Here is a 19,400-nt window from a genome sequence, read left to right as displayed (position 1 = left end):
CCTAGATTACTGCAACATGCTACTCACGGGTCTCCTGCAAACCCATCTTTTCCCCCTTCAGAATTCTGTGCGCTTTGTATTCCGCCAGGGTTGATATGCTCATGTTACTCCTTTCCTCAAGTCGCTTCATTGGCTCCCTGGTCCACTTCCGCATACAGTTCAAACTTCTCTTACTGATCTACAAGTGTACTCTCTCTGCGGATCCTCAATATCTCTCATCTCTTATCTCTCCTACGCTCTGCCCTGGGAACGCCGTTCTTCAGGTAAGTCTCTCTTGTCTGTACCTGTCTCCTCTACTGCCAACTCCTGACTCTGCCCCTTCTGCATGCTGCGCCTTATGCCTGGAACAACCTGCCTGAATCAATTCGCCAGGCTCCATCTCTAACATTATTCAAATCCAGGCTCAAAGCCCACTTTTTCGAAGCTTCATTTAGGCCCTAACTCATGCAGCTTGCAAAACGCTCTATCTGTTTCTCGTTATAAGTTCTTTAAAGCAGGGACCATCTCTTGCGTGTTTAGTGTATAGCACTGCGTGCATCTGGTAGCGCTATAGAAATAATAAATAGTAGTAGAGGAAATAGAAACAGAATTTTCCTTCTTACCTGTTGACCAAATTGTGCTACTATTATTGGATACATCTGCAATAAAGAAATGAACAATGATATCAAATTGTCATGCCGCTAACTCAATACTAATCTGTGCTGTCTATTATGATGTTCAAATGCTGCTCTTTCCAGATAGATGAGCACATGCTTATACCAAGATCCAGAGACTCCTCTTCACCTTCTTCTGCCCTTCCCACTGCCCTCTGTACCTGTCCTACACATGCTTGAATTCTGTCACAGTTCTGGTAATTATGAAAATGACAAAAGGATGTCTCCATTGTTGTGGGTATAAAATTAGATTGTGAGGTCTCCGAGGTTAGGGAAATGCCTACTTATCAGAATGTGACTCACCTTGAGCCAATGACATAGCGAGGTTGAGAGGCGCCCCTCCCCTGCCCCCCCCACCTCCACACACTCCTTCCCTGCCCCCCTCCTCCCCTGTATCTCTGTAACATTCCTGGCGCGAACAGCAACCCCCTAAACTATCGTTGCGACGGCGTTGGCTCTTCCTCCGACGTCACTTTCTAGGTGTGAATCCAGGAAGTGACATCAAAGGAAGAGCCAATGCTGGCACGACAGCAGGTTGTGGGTTGCTGCTTGTGCCAGCAACATGACAGAGGTACGGGGGAAGGGATGCGGGGTGCACAAGTGACAGTGGGGGGTGGGGGGGGGGTGGCGTGAAAGGAGTGGGGAGTGGAAAGGAGGACGGGTGCCTGTGCTCTCACCAGGATGGCACCCAGGATGGACCGCTCTCCCTTACTATGCCACTGCCTTGAGCTACTGTTGAAAGGTGTGATTTAAAGGAAGCAAAGAACCCCTTATGCCTGAAATGTGGCTGGGATCCCAATACTTTAGCTCATTCCTTTTGGGATTGTTGGACTATACAAGTTTTTTGGAAGTCTATCGTTCATTACTTCTGAGGCTTATTTTTGAGCAACACTGTGAGTACCGTGGAGCAGTTGGTTCTTGATCTGCCTGGAGCTTTTCGTGGCCTTCCTAAGGGGGGTCCCCTCTGGTGTCATAAGGTGTGTCTCCTTGTTCGCAAATGCATTTTGCAAACATGGACTGTTTCCGAGCCTCCCTCTTTTTGGACCTGGAGAGCTCTGGTGCATAATTTGGCCACGTGGGAGGCCCGAGAGGCCGTTGGTCACCCGACGTCGCTTTATGCTTGTGTGGGGAGTCTATTTGGACTCCTTGTATCCTAGAGGTCACAGTCTCCTTTTGAATCCTCTTGCTTAGCCTTGTTGAGGTTCATCGCGCTCACTCCTGGGATCGGTCACCGCAGGCACTTTCCTTTTTGTTTTCCTTTGTTTTGTTGCCTTGTTTGTTGGGGGGGGGGGTAGGGCTTTTCTCTTGTGACTGCCAAGGGCCACCAGAGCGAGTACGGGCCTTTGGCATTTTGGAGTTTAGTTGCTTGGCTTCTGTTTGCTTCTTGGGACAAGGGCGGGGGGGGGGGGGAGGATTTTGTACGGGTGGTTATTGCTGCTTGGGTGGGGTTCGGGGGACGGGGATGGGGGGGTTCTTACTCTTGTTTCACCAAAACAACGTGATAACTTTTGTATTGTTGGAAGCTCTTTTCTTTGACTTTGCTGTCTTTGTTATTTGTTATTTTGTATTCATAATAATAAAACAGATTTGAACATAAAGGAAGCAAAGAAACTTACAGGCTGTGGAGGCAGCATCTGCGGTAGAGCATTTATTCCACCTATCATTATTGGAAGAGTCTGTGCCATTGGTATACCTCCTCCAGAAGGATTAACCTGTGTGAGAGAAAAAGAAAATTTATCAGACTTCACAAATGAAATTATACAGAACGAATTTTTAAAAATATTTCATTATGCTTTGTCTTTATTATATAAGTATGCATATGGGACTGTACCCACATTCTCAAAGCCTCTTGACATCACAGTATGGCAACTCTTAGGAAATGTTTTTTCACTCGTCGAATAATTAAACTGTGAATTTGTCACCATAGAATGTGGTAACAGTGGTTAGCCTATTTGGGTTTAAAAAAAAGGGCTTGGGCAAATTCCTGGAGGAAAAGTTCATAGTCTGCTATTGAGACAGAAATGAGGAAAGCCACTGCTGTCCCTAGGATTGGTAGCATGGAATCTTGCTACCATTTGGGATGTGATCTGGATTGGCTACTGATGGAAACAGGACATTGGGCAAGATGGACCATCGGTATGCCCCAGTATGGCTATTCATATGTTCTTAGATACTGGGAAAAACATTTGGATTGTAAGCAGAGTGGGCAGACTTGATGGGCTGTAGCCCTTTTCTGCCGTCATCTTCTATGTTTCTATGTTACCAAAGAGCTAAATGTATGAAACCAACGAGAAAATATTTGTCATGGCCTAAGAGAAAAGCTACTTGAGAACTACAGGTGGAGTCTTTGTAGATGTTCCATTTGGAATGCATGCACAGGTCCTTCAACTCTCGAAGGCTTGGGGAAGTCCACTGCTTGTTCCTGGGATAAGCAGCATGAAATCTATCTTACTACTTGGGATCTATCGGTACTTGGGACCTGAGTTGGCCACTGTTGGAAACAGGATACTGGGCTTGATGGACCTTTGGTCTGTCCCAGTATGGCAATTCGTATGTTCTTAGGATCAGCTTAGTGTTAGGTGGGATATAGATTTTTAAATAAATCAGAGGTATTTGCTCTTTTTTTGTGGGTGAAATAAATCTTGGATGGAGCACAGTTGCAGATTTTCAAGCTAACAAATGATTATGCACTCCCCCCCCGTCTCCAGGAATTGTGTATGCAGCTTTTGAATGCGGGTTGCTGGACCACATCTTTTGTCAGCAAATTCCACAGTTTAATTACATACTTTTCCCCTAATCCTATTTAGTGCACCATAAAATAGGCACCAATCAGACGCCTATCTTATGATGTTCAAATGAAAGTTAACGGAAGGTAAGCGCTAAAATGGTGATGAAATAACAGTTAGGTACTACGAGGGGCCGCTGAAGAGTTCTCAGCCCAATCAACAAAGTTGGGACAGTCTCCATCGAGGGCTTTGCACTTAGTCCAGCGATGTTTCCACTTTTTTTTCTTGGTTGGGCTGAGAACTTTTCAGCGGCCCATCGTACAACTTCTACTACTACTACTACTACTACTACTAATAATAATATTAATTATTTCTCTAGCACTACCAGACACATGCAACACTGTACATTGAATACACAAGAGACAGCCCCTGCTCACAAAAGCTTACCGTCTAGTTATGACAAACAGGACAAGGGTGAATCTATACATGCTGCTGAGGTAGGATATGAGAAAAGGCGTGATGAGGAGAAAGGGTAAGGGAATATAGGTAGGCACCTGTGTGCTTTTAAATGCTATTCTATAACTTGGCAGCTCTTTTTTTTTTTTTAGATATTTTATTGAGAATGGCAAATGGCTCATACAAAAAAGTACACACATCAAAATGGCAAAACAGGAGGAATAGGAACAACAAAGATGAAAGAACAAGAAGGATGTCTCCCCAAAAGGAAAAGAGAGTCCACGTGGATGCAGGTCAAAGTCCATCAGAAGGAGAAATAGCATAAGAACATAAGAGTTGCCTCCGTTGGGTCAGACCAGAGGTCCATCGCGCCCAGCAGTCCGCACATGCGGCGGCCCATCAGGTCCACGACCTGATAGGTGGTTCCTGCCTTTTCCTATAACCTATCTCTAAATCTATCTGTACCCTCTAATTCTATCTGTACCCCTCAATCCCCTTATCCTTCAGGAATTTATCTAAACCTTCCTTGAACCCCCGTAGCGTGCCCTGTCCTATCACAATCTCCGGGAGCGCATTCCATGTGTCCACCACCCTCTGGGTAAAGAAGAACTTCCTAGCATTCGTTCTAAACCTGTCCCCTTTCAATTTCTCTGAGTGCCCCCTTGTACTTGTGGTTCCCCACAGTCTGAAGAATCTGTCCCTGTCTACCATCTCCGCCTCATGAGGGCAAAGCCAAACTGGGCCATTTGCCATAACTTTTTCATACTATTAGGACTCACCAAACCACAGGCAAACAAGAAGCACACTCCCCACGCCACACACCATTCGCTCAACAGTCACACAACAGCCACTGTTACAACCATCTCAAGCCACTTGGCAGTTCAAGTGTGTAACTGCATAGGAGGCATTCACATAGGAGGGGCATAGACGGGACATGGGCGTTTTGACTATTTAAGTGTGCGCTGTATTGAATACAGTCAGGTGTTTAATTACTAGTACTCATCATTTCTATGGTGCTAGGAGACGTATACAGCGCTGTATTTGCTAGCGGACTTACAATCCAAGTTTTCTATCTAAAGCAGTGGAGGGTTAAGCAACTTGCCTAAGGTCATAAAGGCGCGCTTATTTACACGGGCCAAAGAGCAAGTGTAATTGGTGGTGTCTATATTTAGGCAACAAACAAAAGGACAGGCAAGGGAAGATGTCTTAAGTCACTTGCAGTTTCACTGTTTGTTTGCTCTCTATCTAGTGCTCCCGCGACCCGTGAATTTATAAACTTTTAGTATCAAATCTAAGTGTCCCCTGATGAAGGCATCTGTTGATGCTTAAACATGGATCCTTATTGGGACTTTTTAATCATAAAGCTTAAATATAGTTGATTTAAGACATCTCCCTTGACTTTTTTTGATCTTTTTTGTTTGTTCTTTTGTTACGAGGCAAGTATTCTCTATTTGTCCTGCCTATATTTAGGCAACTAATTGCTGACCGAAATTCTTTATTGCATTGGATGCATAAATCTGCTGTTATAGAACTCATACTAGCTTACCCCCAGATTCTGTATAGGTTCCCATATTTGAGTGTGGAGCCTAGATGTATGCATAAACTTAATTAGTCACCTGGGAGCTAGTAACCAATTATTGGGGTTAATTAGAGTTAATTGGCAGTAATATGGATTCACGCACACTTCTTCCTACCTGCTTCCCATCTCCTTCAGGATTCTTTATACATATACACTTCTCCCTCCTTATCCACAGGGGTTAGGAGCAGAGCCAGTCCTCGAATATTAAAAAATCCACGAATAATATTTGGGCTGGTTCTGCCCCTAATCCCCACTTCCCCCTGGCTATTTTAAGCCCTGTAAGCCCCCTCCTTAAGCCTTACCTGGTGGTCTAACGGGTTTTTGGGCAGCAGGGATCTTCCCATGCTCCTGCCCTGTGCAAATCACTCACAGGAAATGGCTGCCTTGAGCTTCCATAGTCTCTCGAGACTACGACGGGAGCTCAAGCCAGCCATTTCCTATGAGCAATCTGCACAGGGCAGGAGCATGGGAAGATTGCTCTTGCCCCGAAAATCCACTAGACCACCTGGTAAAGCTTAAGGGGGAGGGGGGGCTTTCAGGGCTTAAAATAGCCCAAAAAATTTAAATGTTTTTTTGTTTTAAAATCGCGAATAATCAAATCCACGGATGCTGAAACCGCGGATTCGGATTCTGGTTCTCCTCTAATTTTATTTTTTCATCTGATTCCCTACTCTCCTAGAAGGGAGCTGCGTGCCTCCAATCAATCCTCACTGACCAGCCCATCAATTAGACAGCTTTTTCTAGACATTTACAGAGATGCTAGTTTCTCTGTAATGGCCCCAAAAGCTCTGGAACTCCCTTCCATAGTAATATAGTAACATGGTAGATGACGGCAGATAAAGACCCGAATGGTCCATCTAATCTGCCCAACCTGATTCAATCTAAAAATTTGTTGGTTTTTTTTTCTTCTTCTTCTTGGCTATTTCTGGGCAAGAATCCAAAGCTCTGCCTGGTACTGTTCTTAAGTTACAACTACTGAAGTCTCCGTCAAATCTCACTCCAGTCTATCTACACCCTCCCAGCCATTAAAGCCCTCCCCAGCCCATCCTCCACCAAATGGCCATATACAGACACAGACCGTGCAAGTCTGCCCAGTACTGGCCTTAGTTCTTCAATATTTACTATTTTCTAATTCTAGATGCTCTGTGTTCATCCCACGCTTTTTTGAACTCCGTCACCGCTATATCTGCGCACGGAAAAATCTCTTAGATTATTTAAATCACATTTGAAAGCCTATTATTTCAAACTGGCATTTACTCTAGGTCTTAATACTTCAGTTTAGTTCTTCCTTTGCTTTCTTCACCTTTCCTGCCCTTTAATGTCATTTTGTGTCTTGTATTGTTAATTGTACAGCAGACATTTTCCTGTTGTGTTTATTTTATTTTTTAAAAATTATTTCCCTTAGATTTTTATCTATTGTTAACCAGTTTGATTTTACTTTTTTTTGTTAATAATGGCGGTATATCAAATAAAATAACTGTATAGTAACATTGGGCTAGATTCACTAAGCAAACCGATCGTGTACTGATTGGTTTGCGACCCCTTTGCGACCTGATTTTACTTCGGCCCGATTCCCTGCCGACCATCTTCAGATCCGCGCATGCAAATAAGGGGAACGGCAGGGATGCGATTCACTAACCAAAACCCTGCAACACCGACTGGGCTGGCCGTTCACAAACAAGCAACTGCTGAGGACCAGTCACTGAGGTCCTTTCCAACTGCCCTGCCTTCTGCCGCTCTGCTCTCTTCCCTGCTTCTCTGCTCTCAGCCCCGATCTCCTGCTCTCTCCTGCCTGCCCCGAATCTCCCGTTCTTCTGCCTGCCTGCCCCGAATCTCCCGTTCTTCTGCCTGCCTGCCCCAAATCTCCCGTTCTTCTGCCTGCCTGCCCCGAATCTCTCCTGCCACCCCGCTCTCTCCCTGAATTTCTCCTGCCCTTCCCCGCACTATGAGCCCGTGGTTTTAACCCGTGGGTTTAAAGCAGGTTAAAACCACGGGCTCGTGAAGTAAAAAAGAAACAAAAGTAAAGTTTAAAAAAAGAAAGAATAAGGTCACTGCTCTTGATCATGCGTAGACCATTTACAGATGATCTGCGCATGCGTTGGGATCGCTAGAGAGCAATCCCGACAGTCGGATGGGGGCGTGATTCCGATCGCCCTCATTTGCATGAGGGCGATTCATGAATCAGCCCCCCCGGATCCGATCCGTGCCCTTTGTGAATCTAGCCCATAGTAACATTGTAAATGACGGCAGATAAAGACCTGAATGGTCCATCTAGTCTACCCATTAGTTATACCCATTAAAAATATCTGATTAGATTAACTTGTCTCTTCTTTGATATTTCTGTGCCATAGACTGTAAAGTCTAGTATTGTCCTAGGTTCCAAATGCTGAAGTTGCCGTCCAAGCTCACTTCAGCCTATCCAACTATCCCCTTGTTTGCAGGACATCTACCGTAAAGTCTGGCCAGTAACATCCTCCTGTTCCATATTAGTGGAGTTCATATTGATGCCCACCCCAGCCCATCCTACACCGAATCACCATATATGGAACACAGACCATACAGGTCTGTCCAATACTGGCCTTAGTTCTTTACTTTACATCCTTCATTTTCTAATTAGAGATCCTTTAAAACAGTGGTCTCAAACTCGCGGCCCGGGGGCCACATGCGGCCCGCCAGGTACTATTTGGAGGCCCTCGGTATGTTTATCATAATTACAAAAGTAAAATAAAACAGTTTCTTGATCATGTGTCTCTTTAGCTATAAATGACAATATTATTATTAAGACTTAGCCAAAAGGAAAGATTTATAAACTATAAAGAGTTTTATCTCATACAAAACTGTCATTTCTTTAATAAGACATTAACTATTTTTTCAGAGGCCCTCCAAGTAACTACAAATCCAAAATGTGGCCCTGCAAAGGGTTTGAGTTTGAGACCACTACTCTAAAGTGTCTCATGTGGGTGGGTGTGGCCATGGGAGGAGCACAGGCAGGTCAGGTGCATCCAAGTATTTAGATACAGTGTTATACCAGGACATTACACACAGCTTGCACACCAGGATTCACACCAAGTTTCAGCCCATATAAATCCTCACACCCAAAGCTGGGTGTGGGAATTCACTCTACGAGAAAGTGCTATTCTGTAAAAGGCGCTCAGCCCGGTGCACCCTTTATGGAATAGTGCTTTGCACTGATATTTTCTGGTGCCTAAATTTGAGCACCATTTACTGAATCTGACCCTTAGGCCTGTATTCTGAAAGTGACACCATAATCGGCAGGTGCCTGCAAAAAAAAAACAGCACCAGTCGTGTGTTACTCCTATTACGGTCCCGCTTTCAGAATCGTGACCTGCGTCAAAGGATTTTATAGGCCTACATTTCTGGCACCTACTTTTGATGTAGAATCATGCTTCACAGAAAGGGTGGTAGATCACTGGAACAAACTTCTGGTGCAGGTGATCAAGGCCACCAGCGTGCTCGACTTTAAGAATAAAAGGGACATCCACGTGGGATCCCTACGAGGGTCGAGCTAAGGAACTAGGTCATCAGCACTCAGACTTAATGGGGTGGGTCAGTAGAGTGGGCAGACTTGATGGGCTGTAGCCCTTTTCTGCCGTCATCCTTCTATGTTTCTATGAATGTCAACCTCGCCTGTAATCAAGCCTTTTTTTTTTTACATTCGGCACCACTAAGCATCTATGTAGACGCGATTCCAGTGCCGTGTTTTGTAGATGCCTCATGGTGTCTACTTTTTTCCTTTCAATTGGATTTTAATGGTATGGTCAATTACCATACTGTTAATAGTCATATAAAACAATTAACTTAGGCACTGGTAGAGCACCTACTGGCGCTGGTTTTAGAATCTGGGCCTTAGTGCCTAGATTTTGAATGCTTAACTTTATTTTCAATCTGTAGTAATTAGTTTATTTATTTCTTATATACTGCCTGCAAGCCTGAAATCTATCAAAGCACTATACATTCAGGTACAGTAGATATTTTCCTGTTTCTGGAGATCTCACAATTTGAGTTTGAACCTGAGGCAATAGAGGGTTTAATGACTTCAAGGAGTTACAGTGGCATTTGAACCAGGCTCTTACCGACATACACGTGCAGTCCTGCACCTATGTTATAAAATGCTCTACATTTGGCTGAGCCTCTTGTAAAATATTCTAGTCTGGCTTCTTAAGAAACATTTCTCACTATACTGGGCCTTCCTGTGGTCTTTCTCTTAGTTTAATCTATTAAATCCTGTGGTCTGTCAGAGAATATTCTAGTATTTAGGTTGCAAGTCTTTATTTTGTTCACAACCAGCGATAATAATGTTTACTATTAAGACTAACAGAAACGGTGCAAAAATGATAATGAATGAGAATTAATGAAAAATAAAATAGACTTACAGGTTGAATGTCTTGTCCAGGTGCCATTAATGATGTCAGTGGAATAAGATTAATGGAAGGAATTAGCTACAAAAAAATCAAACGAACAACAATAACATTTCACCATATATTAAGGGCCTCCTACTATAAAATCGCATGATACAGTCCATATATACCAGAAACAAGAGGCAAAAGAGATATCAGAATATCAACCAAGGGAACACTTTATTAAATCAATAAAACGAAAGTCATAAAAATAGACGTAGTCTATAGTATAATGTCCATCTTGATACGGCCAGAGCTCATCGGGGCTTTCCAAAACCCAGACAAACTGTCGGGTTTAGGAAAGTCCATCTGGGAACCCGGACAGTCCTCTAAAAAGAGGACACATCCGAGTTTTCACGGATGTCTGGTAACCCAACCAATGTGCCTTTATAAAATAGGATCCCAGAGCCAGTCTATTTGCACACAAATGCCAGTGCACTGCGCACATATAGAAGTTTCAAGTTTATTATGATATGATACAGTCGTTTACCCTTTAGAAAGATTTCAGAGCGCTTTAAATATATATAAAATCAATATCATTTATTATACTATTGTTCTTTGATACTGAAATTTTGGAATTCTATTTGGGATCAAGTTAATAATCTATTAGAGAATCCAGTGGCGTTATCGTATGATACAATTTTATTTGGTACATTTATGAGGAAAAAGAGTCAAATATCTTTGAGAAATAATAAACTTCTTTTTATAATGACAGGGGTTGCCATACAGCTTATTTTAAGAAATTGGAAAAACTGGGATAGATTAAATTATTCATTTTGGTGGGAGTCCCTATGTTATGTTTTTAAGATGGAAAGGTTTATGGCTATTCAGAAGGGTAGTTACAAAAAATTCATGGATGTTTGGGAACCATTAACTAAGTACTGTAAAGACTGATATTTGTAGATAGGAAATCATACACATCTTGGGAGGAGGTAGGGGGGTAGAGTTTTTTGGAATTGTTTAATGGATATGTTTAGGTTCTTAACATAATTTTATTTATTGATTAACTGATGGAAGGGTAAGGGAGAATAATTTTTTGTTAATAATCTTGGTAAGTTTATTTTGCTTCAATTCTAATATTCTATGTAAATGATTTAAGTATTATGTACAAATGTAGTTTTAAAAATGAATAAAGATTTACAAAAAAAAAAAAAGAAAGGGAAGGAAATACATAATCAACAGGACAGTAAAAGGGCAAGAGATTCAAAGAATCTAGGCTGAACACCGCACCCCTAAGGAGACTACAGAAGGACAGGAAACCTTTGAGGCAGGATATGTGGATGTACTCTGTCCCCTGGATTCTATATATGGTGACTAAAGTTGCATGCACAAATTTGGCTGTGAATCCAAATTATTTACAACTTAATTGTTTAATGAGCCAATCAGCTCCAATAATTAGGCACAAACAAGCCATTATCAACTTATTCTATAAAGTGGTGCACGTAAATTCTAATGCGGGGATCTGAAAAGGGTGCATGGCCCTGGGGGGAGGGGGGCATAGGCAAGCCGTGGACATTCCTATAATTGTGTGCACTGTTATAGAGAATACGCCCAATCTAGGCAGAATTTAATCATGGGTATTTATACCAGGCTTTAGTTGGTGTAAATGATCGGGCCTACATTTTAGTCATGAGGCTAGCCGCTATGCATACTCTACAAACCACTTCTAGCATTAGGCGGTTTAGAGAACAGAGCTAAGCACGATTATTTTTCCACGCTGATTTTTCCGGCACCATATCTGACCCTATCCCCCAAATTCCATAAAGTGTGCCTAAAGTTACGAGCCTACATCAGCGCACCTAGCCGATGTAGGCGCCTAACTTAATTAATAAGCTAAATCGGTGCCCAAAATCGGGACTCAACATCTTTTAATTGGCACTAAGTAAAGTTTAATGAAAGTTAGGAGCCTAAACATCCTAACTTGGTAGGCATGATTCTACGACCGTTAGGCATCTAGTACAAAGCGCATAGTTAAAAGTGGGCCTAGTTAGGGGTAGATCAAGGGTGTCTTTTTTGCATTAGGTGCCTGTTTTTGAGATAGGAGACGTTGGGTATCAAACTGGGATACTAAGGTTCTGCTCTCTCCTGGTTTTCTTCCTATCTCTCCCATTGCACCTTCAGTGTTTGCAATGGTGGTTCCTCCTCCACAGCCTTCCTGCTATCAATTGGTATATCTCAAGGCTCTGTCCTGGGAACACTCCTTTTCTCCCTTGGAGCGCTGATCTCCTCCCATGGTTTCCAGTATCACCTCTATATTGACGACTCCCAGATCTACCTCTCCACATCAGATAGCTCTACTGCAACCCAGATCCGAGATCTCAGCCTGCTTGTCCGGCATTGCCATCTAAAACTGAATATGGCCTAAACAGAGCTGCTCATCTTCCCGCCTAAATCAACTTTCTTGCTTCCCCTATATCTCTGTGGACAATACTCTCATCTTTCCTGTCTTGTCTGCTCGCAATCTCAGGATAATCTTTGACTCCATTCTCTCCTTCTTTTCCCAGATACAACATATTGCTAAAACCTGCCACTTTTTCCTCTATAATATCACCACAATCCAACCCTTCCTCTCTGAACACACTACCAAAACCCTAATCCACATTTTCATCACATCACACTTTGATAACCTTCACCCCTCCAATCTGTCCAGAATTTGCTGTATGACTCATATTCAGTGAGAGCCGCTATACTTACATTACCCTTTTCCTAAAGACACTTTTCCTGACGCAGCAGTTTGAGGGAAACAAAGATTCTCTTGTTGAGAAATATTCGTTTTTGTTCCTGGGTGTTAGGAAGTTTTTGCCTAAGTTTAGATTACAATCGTCGGTTGAATTGTTTATTTGGAAAGGACTGCACCACAGAAGAACACTAAGGCTGACGTGTCCATTATATTATATGGACGAATCCTGCTTCTAAAGCCTTCCATCCCGTGGGCCAGAGGGGGGGGTCCCCGTGGGAGTCCCGTGGGTTAGGGGGGGATTCCCGCGATCCCCGTTCCCGTGCAGACCTCTAGTTCAAAGAGAGTTTTTTAGATCTGGGAATGGGAAGGGGATTCTGTTCTTACTCTAAGACCTCCTGCACTACCTCCTTTTTAGTGGAGTGTGTGGTACAGTGGTTAGAGCTACAACCTCAGCCTCAGTTATGGATTCAAATCCCATGTTGCTCCTAGTGACCCTGGACAAGTCACTTAATTCCCCATTGCCCCAGGTACATTAGATAGTGTGAGCCCACCAGGACAGATAGGGACAACTGCTTGAGTACCTGAATGTAAACCATTTAGGCTATAAGTTGTATATAAATACTAAAAATAAATAAATTATTGTCTGCCCGTGTTTGAAGTTATATGTTGGACAGACTACCCATCCCCTAAAAACACAGCTCATCGAACATAAAAATTGCCTGAATACTAATAAATTACAAGTACCAATAGTGTCAAATTGTTTAGAACACAATCATACATTTGGAGATCTTGGATGCTTTGCCATGGATTATGCACCCACTTCAGTTGGAAATCGGAAACAGTTCCTTCGGCAGCGAGAATCATTTTGGATCCATACCTTGAACGGTGAGGAGCCCCATGGACTTAACTCTAGACTCAAATGGAGTCAATTTTTGTAATAAGAATGAAAACGGGACATTCAAATCATAATTAAAATTAAAATCAAAGTAACAACCACTATAGAATGAATAACTATGATTTGGATGTAACTGATCTGAAACGGAACTAACATCATTATGCAAACGAGTCATTCTTTATAAGGAGGAATCAGAATACCGCAGCCATCTTTGTGAATGAGAAACGCTGAGGGCGGTCTATAAGTTTTCCTAGGTGTGATATGGTGCATCTGTTTATTTATTTAATTTCACATAGGTTTGCAGTTTTGGAAATCAAATGTGATGTCTTATAGGAATGAATCAACCTCTGTACACCGTGAAGTAGCTCCGACAGCGAAACGTTGGCCATCATTGGTGTCGTTGATTTCCCACACTGTTGATTTACCACTGTAAGTACTGTTTTTATGAAGATCTTGTCATATATCAGAACCTGTTTGCATTGCACAAGGCTTGATAGCTTGTAAGTGTGGAGGTTTTTATGCTGATGAGGTTCCTGTACCCGATATAACCTATAACTAATGTTTACTTGAATATACTGTAGGTAGGGATCTGAGGCTTATTCCTCTCACTTGCTGTTTAAAGCATTGTGAAGGTGAATTCAATGCTGAAGGTCCGATTCTTTTCAAGAGTTTATAAATTGATGCACAAATATACCGATAGTTAATTAATGCATGCACCATGTGAGTAGAAGAGTGTGTTGTTTATATATTCAATTTCTATTTTCTTGGGTGATATTTACTAATTAATGTAGTATGAGAACAAGCAGTCAGAAGCCTGACCCCAAATGATATAAAAAGAATTAGTCCAACTCCGGCTCTGCAAGGCAGGAAAACAATAGAAAGGAAACATCCATTTATGCAGAATATAGATTTCTGAGTTATTTGAGTGTTGTACAGGTTATAATGTGCATTTACATAAAAACATAAGATCATAAGAATAGCCTTTCTGGGTGAAACCAATGGTCCATCAAGCCCAGTAGCCCGTTCTCACGGTGGCCAATTCAGGTCACTAGTACCTGGCCAAAACCCAAGGAATAGTAATATTCCATGCTACCAATCCAGGGCAAGCAGTAGCTTCTCCCTATCAATAACAGACTATGGACTTTTCCTCCAGGAACTTGTCTAAACCTTTCTTAAAACCAGCTACGCTATCCGTTCTTACCACAAACTCTGGCAATGCACTCCAGAGCTTAACTATTCTGAATGAAAAAAAATTTCCTCCTATTGGTTTTAAAAGTATTTCCCTGTAACTTCATCGAGTGTTCACTAGTCTTTGTAATTTTTGACGGAGTGAACAATCAATCCACTTGTTCCCGTTCTACTCTACTCAGGATTTTGTAGACTTCAATCTTATCTCCCCTCAGCCTTCTCTTTTCCAAAGCTGAAGAGCCCTGTTTTAGTCTTTCCTCATACAAGAGGAGTTCCATCCCCTTTATCATCTTGGTCGCTCTTCTTTGAACCTTTTCTAGCACCACTATATCTTTCTTGAGATAAGGAGACCAGAATTGAACGCAATACTCCAGATGAGGTCGCACCATGGAGCGATACAGGGGCATTATAACATTATTAGTCTTGTTAACCATCCCTTTTTTAATAATTCCTAGCATACTGTTTGCTTTTTTGGCTGCCGCCGCACATTGGGCAGAAGGTTTCATCGTATTGTCTACGATGATACCCAGATCCTTTTCTTGGGCATTAACTTCCAAGGTGGACCTAGCATCTGGTAACTGTGATTCAGATTATTCTTCCCAATGTGCATCACTTTGCATTTGTTCACAAAAAAAACCAACCTAATTCATCCTACCGATTCATATTACCTACCAACGCCTGGAAAAAGATTTGATATGTAATGTAATATAACTGCTTTCATCCAATGTTACCAAGTCTATACTCATTCTGTTACTATGTCTTACCCTAAATGTCACGTACCCTCCTGGAAATGTCCAGCTTCTTCTTATGTAATCCGCTTTGAACCGCAAGGTACAAGCGGAATAGAAATCACTAATGTAATGTAATGTAATTAAATTTCATCTGCCATCTGGGCGCCCAGTCTTCCAATTTCCTAAGGTCTGCCTGCAATTTTTCACAATCTGCAGGCGTTTTAACAACTTTGAACAGTTTAGTTATCTGCAAATTTAATCACCTCACTCATCGCTCCAATTTCCAGATTATTTAGAAATAAGTTAAATAGTACCGGTCCCAGTACAGACCCCTGCGGCACTCCACTGTTTACTCTCCTCCATTGAGAAAAATGACCATTTAACCCTACCCTCTGTTTTCTATCTGATAACCAATTCCTAATCCACAACTTAACTTTGCCACCTATCCCATGACACTAATTTTCTTAGGAGCCTCTCGTGAGGAACTTTATCAAAAGCTTTCTGAAAATCTAAATACACTATATTAACCAGCTCACCATTATTAATAATAATAATAATTTTATTTTTATATACAGCCATACCAAAAAAGTTCTAGGCGGTTCACAACAAGGTGAGCTAAAACATGGGATCCAGATAAAATACAAATTAGAATAATGGACTTAAAAACAGATAAAGACAGAAAGCGTTTACAATATAATGCAGAAAAGAAAACAACAGTTTAGAACAAGCTCCGAACCACATAGGGAGGAGCGATGACAAATCGGCCGAAGCCTTGGGGGGCCAATCGGCTAGGTGCAGGAGGGGGGGGGGGGGGGGGGGTAGGCTAGATTAGGGTGAGCGGAGGGGAGGTCGCCCCTTTCGATCCGGCTTCACATGAGGCGGACGCGGCTTCCCTCCCGCTCACCCTCAACACACTAGTTTAAAAAAAAAAATATATATATATATTTAATGGAATCTCTTCACCTATTTGTCCCTCTCTGGCTTTGTGCCTGGAGGTGAGCGGGAGACGGCCGCGTCTTCGTGGTACCAGCAGCACATGCGCTGTGGGGGATCTGCGGGTAAGAGCGCTGGAGGGCTTGGACGGGGTCGGGCCACTGCACGGGCCCGTCTGTGCCGCGAACCTCTGTGGCCAGGAGTGCTGTTGCTGCGTGCATTCTGAGTCGGCTCGAGCCGACGCGGCCGCGTGGGCGAGGATGCGCCAGCCGACTCCTCCTACCCACTGCGTCTGGCGTTGGGGAAAAGGAGGGATTGGGGTCTCCGTCCTCTGGCGTCCACGCGGCCGCGGACTTCGACGGGCCCCATTGCCACTCGGGCTCATGCGACCGGATCGGGGGTTTTTTTTTTTCTTCGGCCGGGAGTGCCAGCCACTTGCTGGCCCCAACGCGGCCGGGTTTTTCTTTTGGCTGCGAGGCCCAGCTCCGACCGCGGCGAGGCGGCGGTATCACCCGCTCACCCGCTCCGCGGGGCGGGTGCCCCCCCCCCTGAGCACTTCGGCGGTGGAGGAGGGGGGAATTGGATCACTACCTCCCAGCCGCCCTGCTCCCACCCCGAACCAGGCACCATAGCAGCCTTCGGCTGCCCTGGGCCACGCGGCATCCCGTCGGCTGCGGCGGGGGAGGGGGGCGGCGGTGCCTTTGACCAATGAGCTCAGTATCAGCCCCTATATATATATATATATATATATATAAAAGAAAAGTGAGTTTTGTTTTAAACCAACCCAAAAATTGGATTTTGTGTGCAGCATTTTCTATGTTCCTGAGTCAAAAAAAAAAAAATAAAATTTAAATGTTCGTGGATACTTTTGTATCGTTCAACAGCTATTGATTTTAATGCAAATTAGCAAATACTGTCTCTGTAATGTTTGCAAATAAATCTGGATTTCTAGCTGCTACAAGATCAGAGCAGCTGAGAAAGCAAAGGGGAACACATAGCAGCTTGCAAGGAATTTGCTTCAAAAAAAAAAAACAAACAACTGTAGCATTCACTGGGAACTTTTGCTATGCCATTTTGCAGAAACGATGCTTTAGAACAAGCTCTGCTCCTGGCGGGCGGCTTGCCCAGGACCAGGTGTACGGCTTTTCCTGGAGTGGTTTCAGATAAGATATGTGGATACACCTTCAGAGGGGGAACATGAGAGTGGCCATACTGGGTCGAACCTATGATCCATTTAGCCTTGTGGCCTGTTTCCACAGTGCTAAATCCAGTCACAAGTAGCTGGAAGGCACCCAAATGGTGGCAGTATCCGTGCTGCCAATCCCAGGGCAAGCGGTGGTTTCTCCATGTCTGTCTCATCGGCAGCCATGAGCTGTTCCTCCAGGAACTTTACATGTCTTCATGTAATTATATATGTTTTTGTATATCTGTGCATCTATTGCACAGCCATCTCAGTCTTCCATCTGCCTCACGCGGCCAGCGAAGCTGCTGGAGGCTGCCAGCCGCGGCCACATGTCTCGGCATGGCCAGTGCTGCTGTTTCTTTAGCTAGTGGAGGGATCAGCACATTTATTTATCTGGTTAGTGATTCCCATCTCTAGTTCATTGATCTATATGTTAGTGGAGGCATTGCCGCGGCCACATGTCTCGGCATGGCCAGTGCTGCTGTTTCTTGTGTAGGGACATCGGGAAAACGTTGCTCCAGCCCCTTCCATAGCTAGTGGAGGGATCAGCAAATTTATTTATCTTGCTAGTTATTCCCATCTCTAGTTCATTGATCTATATGTTAGCGAAGGCATTGGTCCCAGTGCAGACCCCTCCTTTATTTATTTCAATGCCCATTTGAAATTGCCTAACTCCATACAGTTGCCTTTTCCCTATTGATATCTGAGTCTAATTCTCTGCATTCTGTGATTTATTGCTATCTGATTCTACTTCTCTGCTGCAATGGGCTGGACAAAATATAAGACCTTGCCTTCATGTGCTGGACTAAATATAATACCTTGCCTTCAGGGCCGTGTTAGATGAGGATGTGACGCTTCACGGTTATTTCTAGTCTTCCCATCTATCCAATCAGCTAATGTTAATGATCCTATAATTCTTATCCTTGGGATATGAAATATGGCTAAAATCGCAACACATTAGATAAGCATTTATCCTTCCAGTTATTCCTATTAATGAGACAGCGATGACACTGGACTCATCACATTTCTTCCTTCTATGAATCTTCTTTAACTATAACTCTGCTTTCCGTGAATTATCTTTCTCTATAAATTTCTTAGTTCCAAGAATTTTCTTTAACCATAACTTGCAATAAATGTACTGTGTTTTACTTATTAAGTTTCTGCTATATAACTTTACCTCATTAAACAAGGAAGACAAATGGGAAGCCGCTCGGTTTTCCTTTGACACGACATGCCGACATGCCTATAAACAATCATGTTCCACTCTCCTTATGCCGGTACTTACAGTATCATTCTCAAAGTATTTCGCGACAGCACAAGTCACGATCCATACGCGCACTACTACCGCGGCTTCTACGGCCGCACAGCCTCTGCAGGACCTCACGGACTTAATGATTGACGGTTTCCTTATTACATTTGTTATATAACTTAACCTCCCTATCACGGAGGCCACAAGTTGGCATGCTTATTGGTCCCACCCTACTTAGGCCTTTACTTACAGTCTCATTCTCTTAGTATTTCTCATAGCCATGCCATCTCGACAAGTTACGATCCAAGCCGCCAGCACCGAAGAGGCCCACGGCCAGCACACGTGCTACCACCGCGACTTCTACGGCCGCACATCTGGAGCTCAGCACCTCCCGTGAATTCTAGAGCAGCACCTCCCGTGAATTTTAACTCCATTAAGCGGGAGGGCAAATGAGATAGTCCAATGACTTATCTCCCGAGATTAGGGCTGCATCCACTCGGCGTGAACTTCGATTCACAGGTCCTGCCCTTAGAATTCGATGCACGGCTCCGATGTATACTACTGTACAACACTTGCTCCATACGAGAGCACAGGTAGTCGTAGGCGGATGTTTTTGTCTTCAACGAAGACTGCAACCGAGGGAACCAGATCCAGGAATTTTCTATGGTATCACTTTATCTTCTCTTCGCGTAGGGGTAAGCATTACAGG

The 19,400-nt window shown here is 43.4% G+C and overlaps 1 protein-coding gene across 1 annotated transcript in view; it reads right to left on the bottom strand.

Moving 5' to 3' along the window:
- AMTN (amelotin) overlaps positions 1-19,400 on the bottom strand; it is a 108,543-nt gene that overhangs the window by 9,341 nt on the left and 79,802 nt on the right. The window contains exons 5-7 of the mRNA XM_033960279.1: positions 9,809-9,874; positions 2,270-2,365; positions 603-638 (exon numbers count right to left, since the gene is read on the bottom strand). Coding sequence (XP_033816170.1) covers positions 603-638; positions 2,270-2,365; positions 9,809-9,874 — 198 coding nt within the window. The remainder of the gene's footprint in view (positions 1-602; positions 639-2,269; positions 2,366-9,808; positions 9,875-19,400) is intronic.

Source organism: Geotrypetes seraphini, chromosome 1 (genome assembly GCF_902459505.1).
Source record: "Geotrypetes seraphini chromosome 1, aGeoSer1.1, whole genome shotgun sequence".
Lineage (NCBI taxonomy): Eukaryota > Metazoa > Chordata > Amphibia > Gymnophiona > Dermophiidae > Geotrypetes > Geotrypetes seraphini.
Note: the sequence above shows the minus strand (reverse complement) of the source record. Positions and strands in the feature narration are given on the sequence as shown.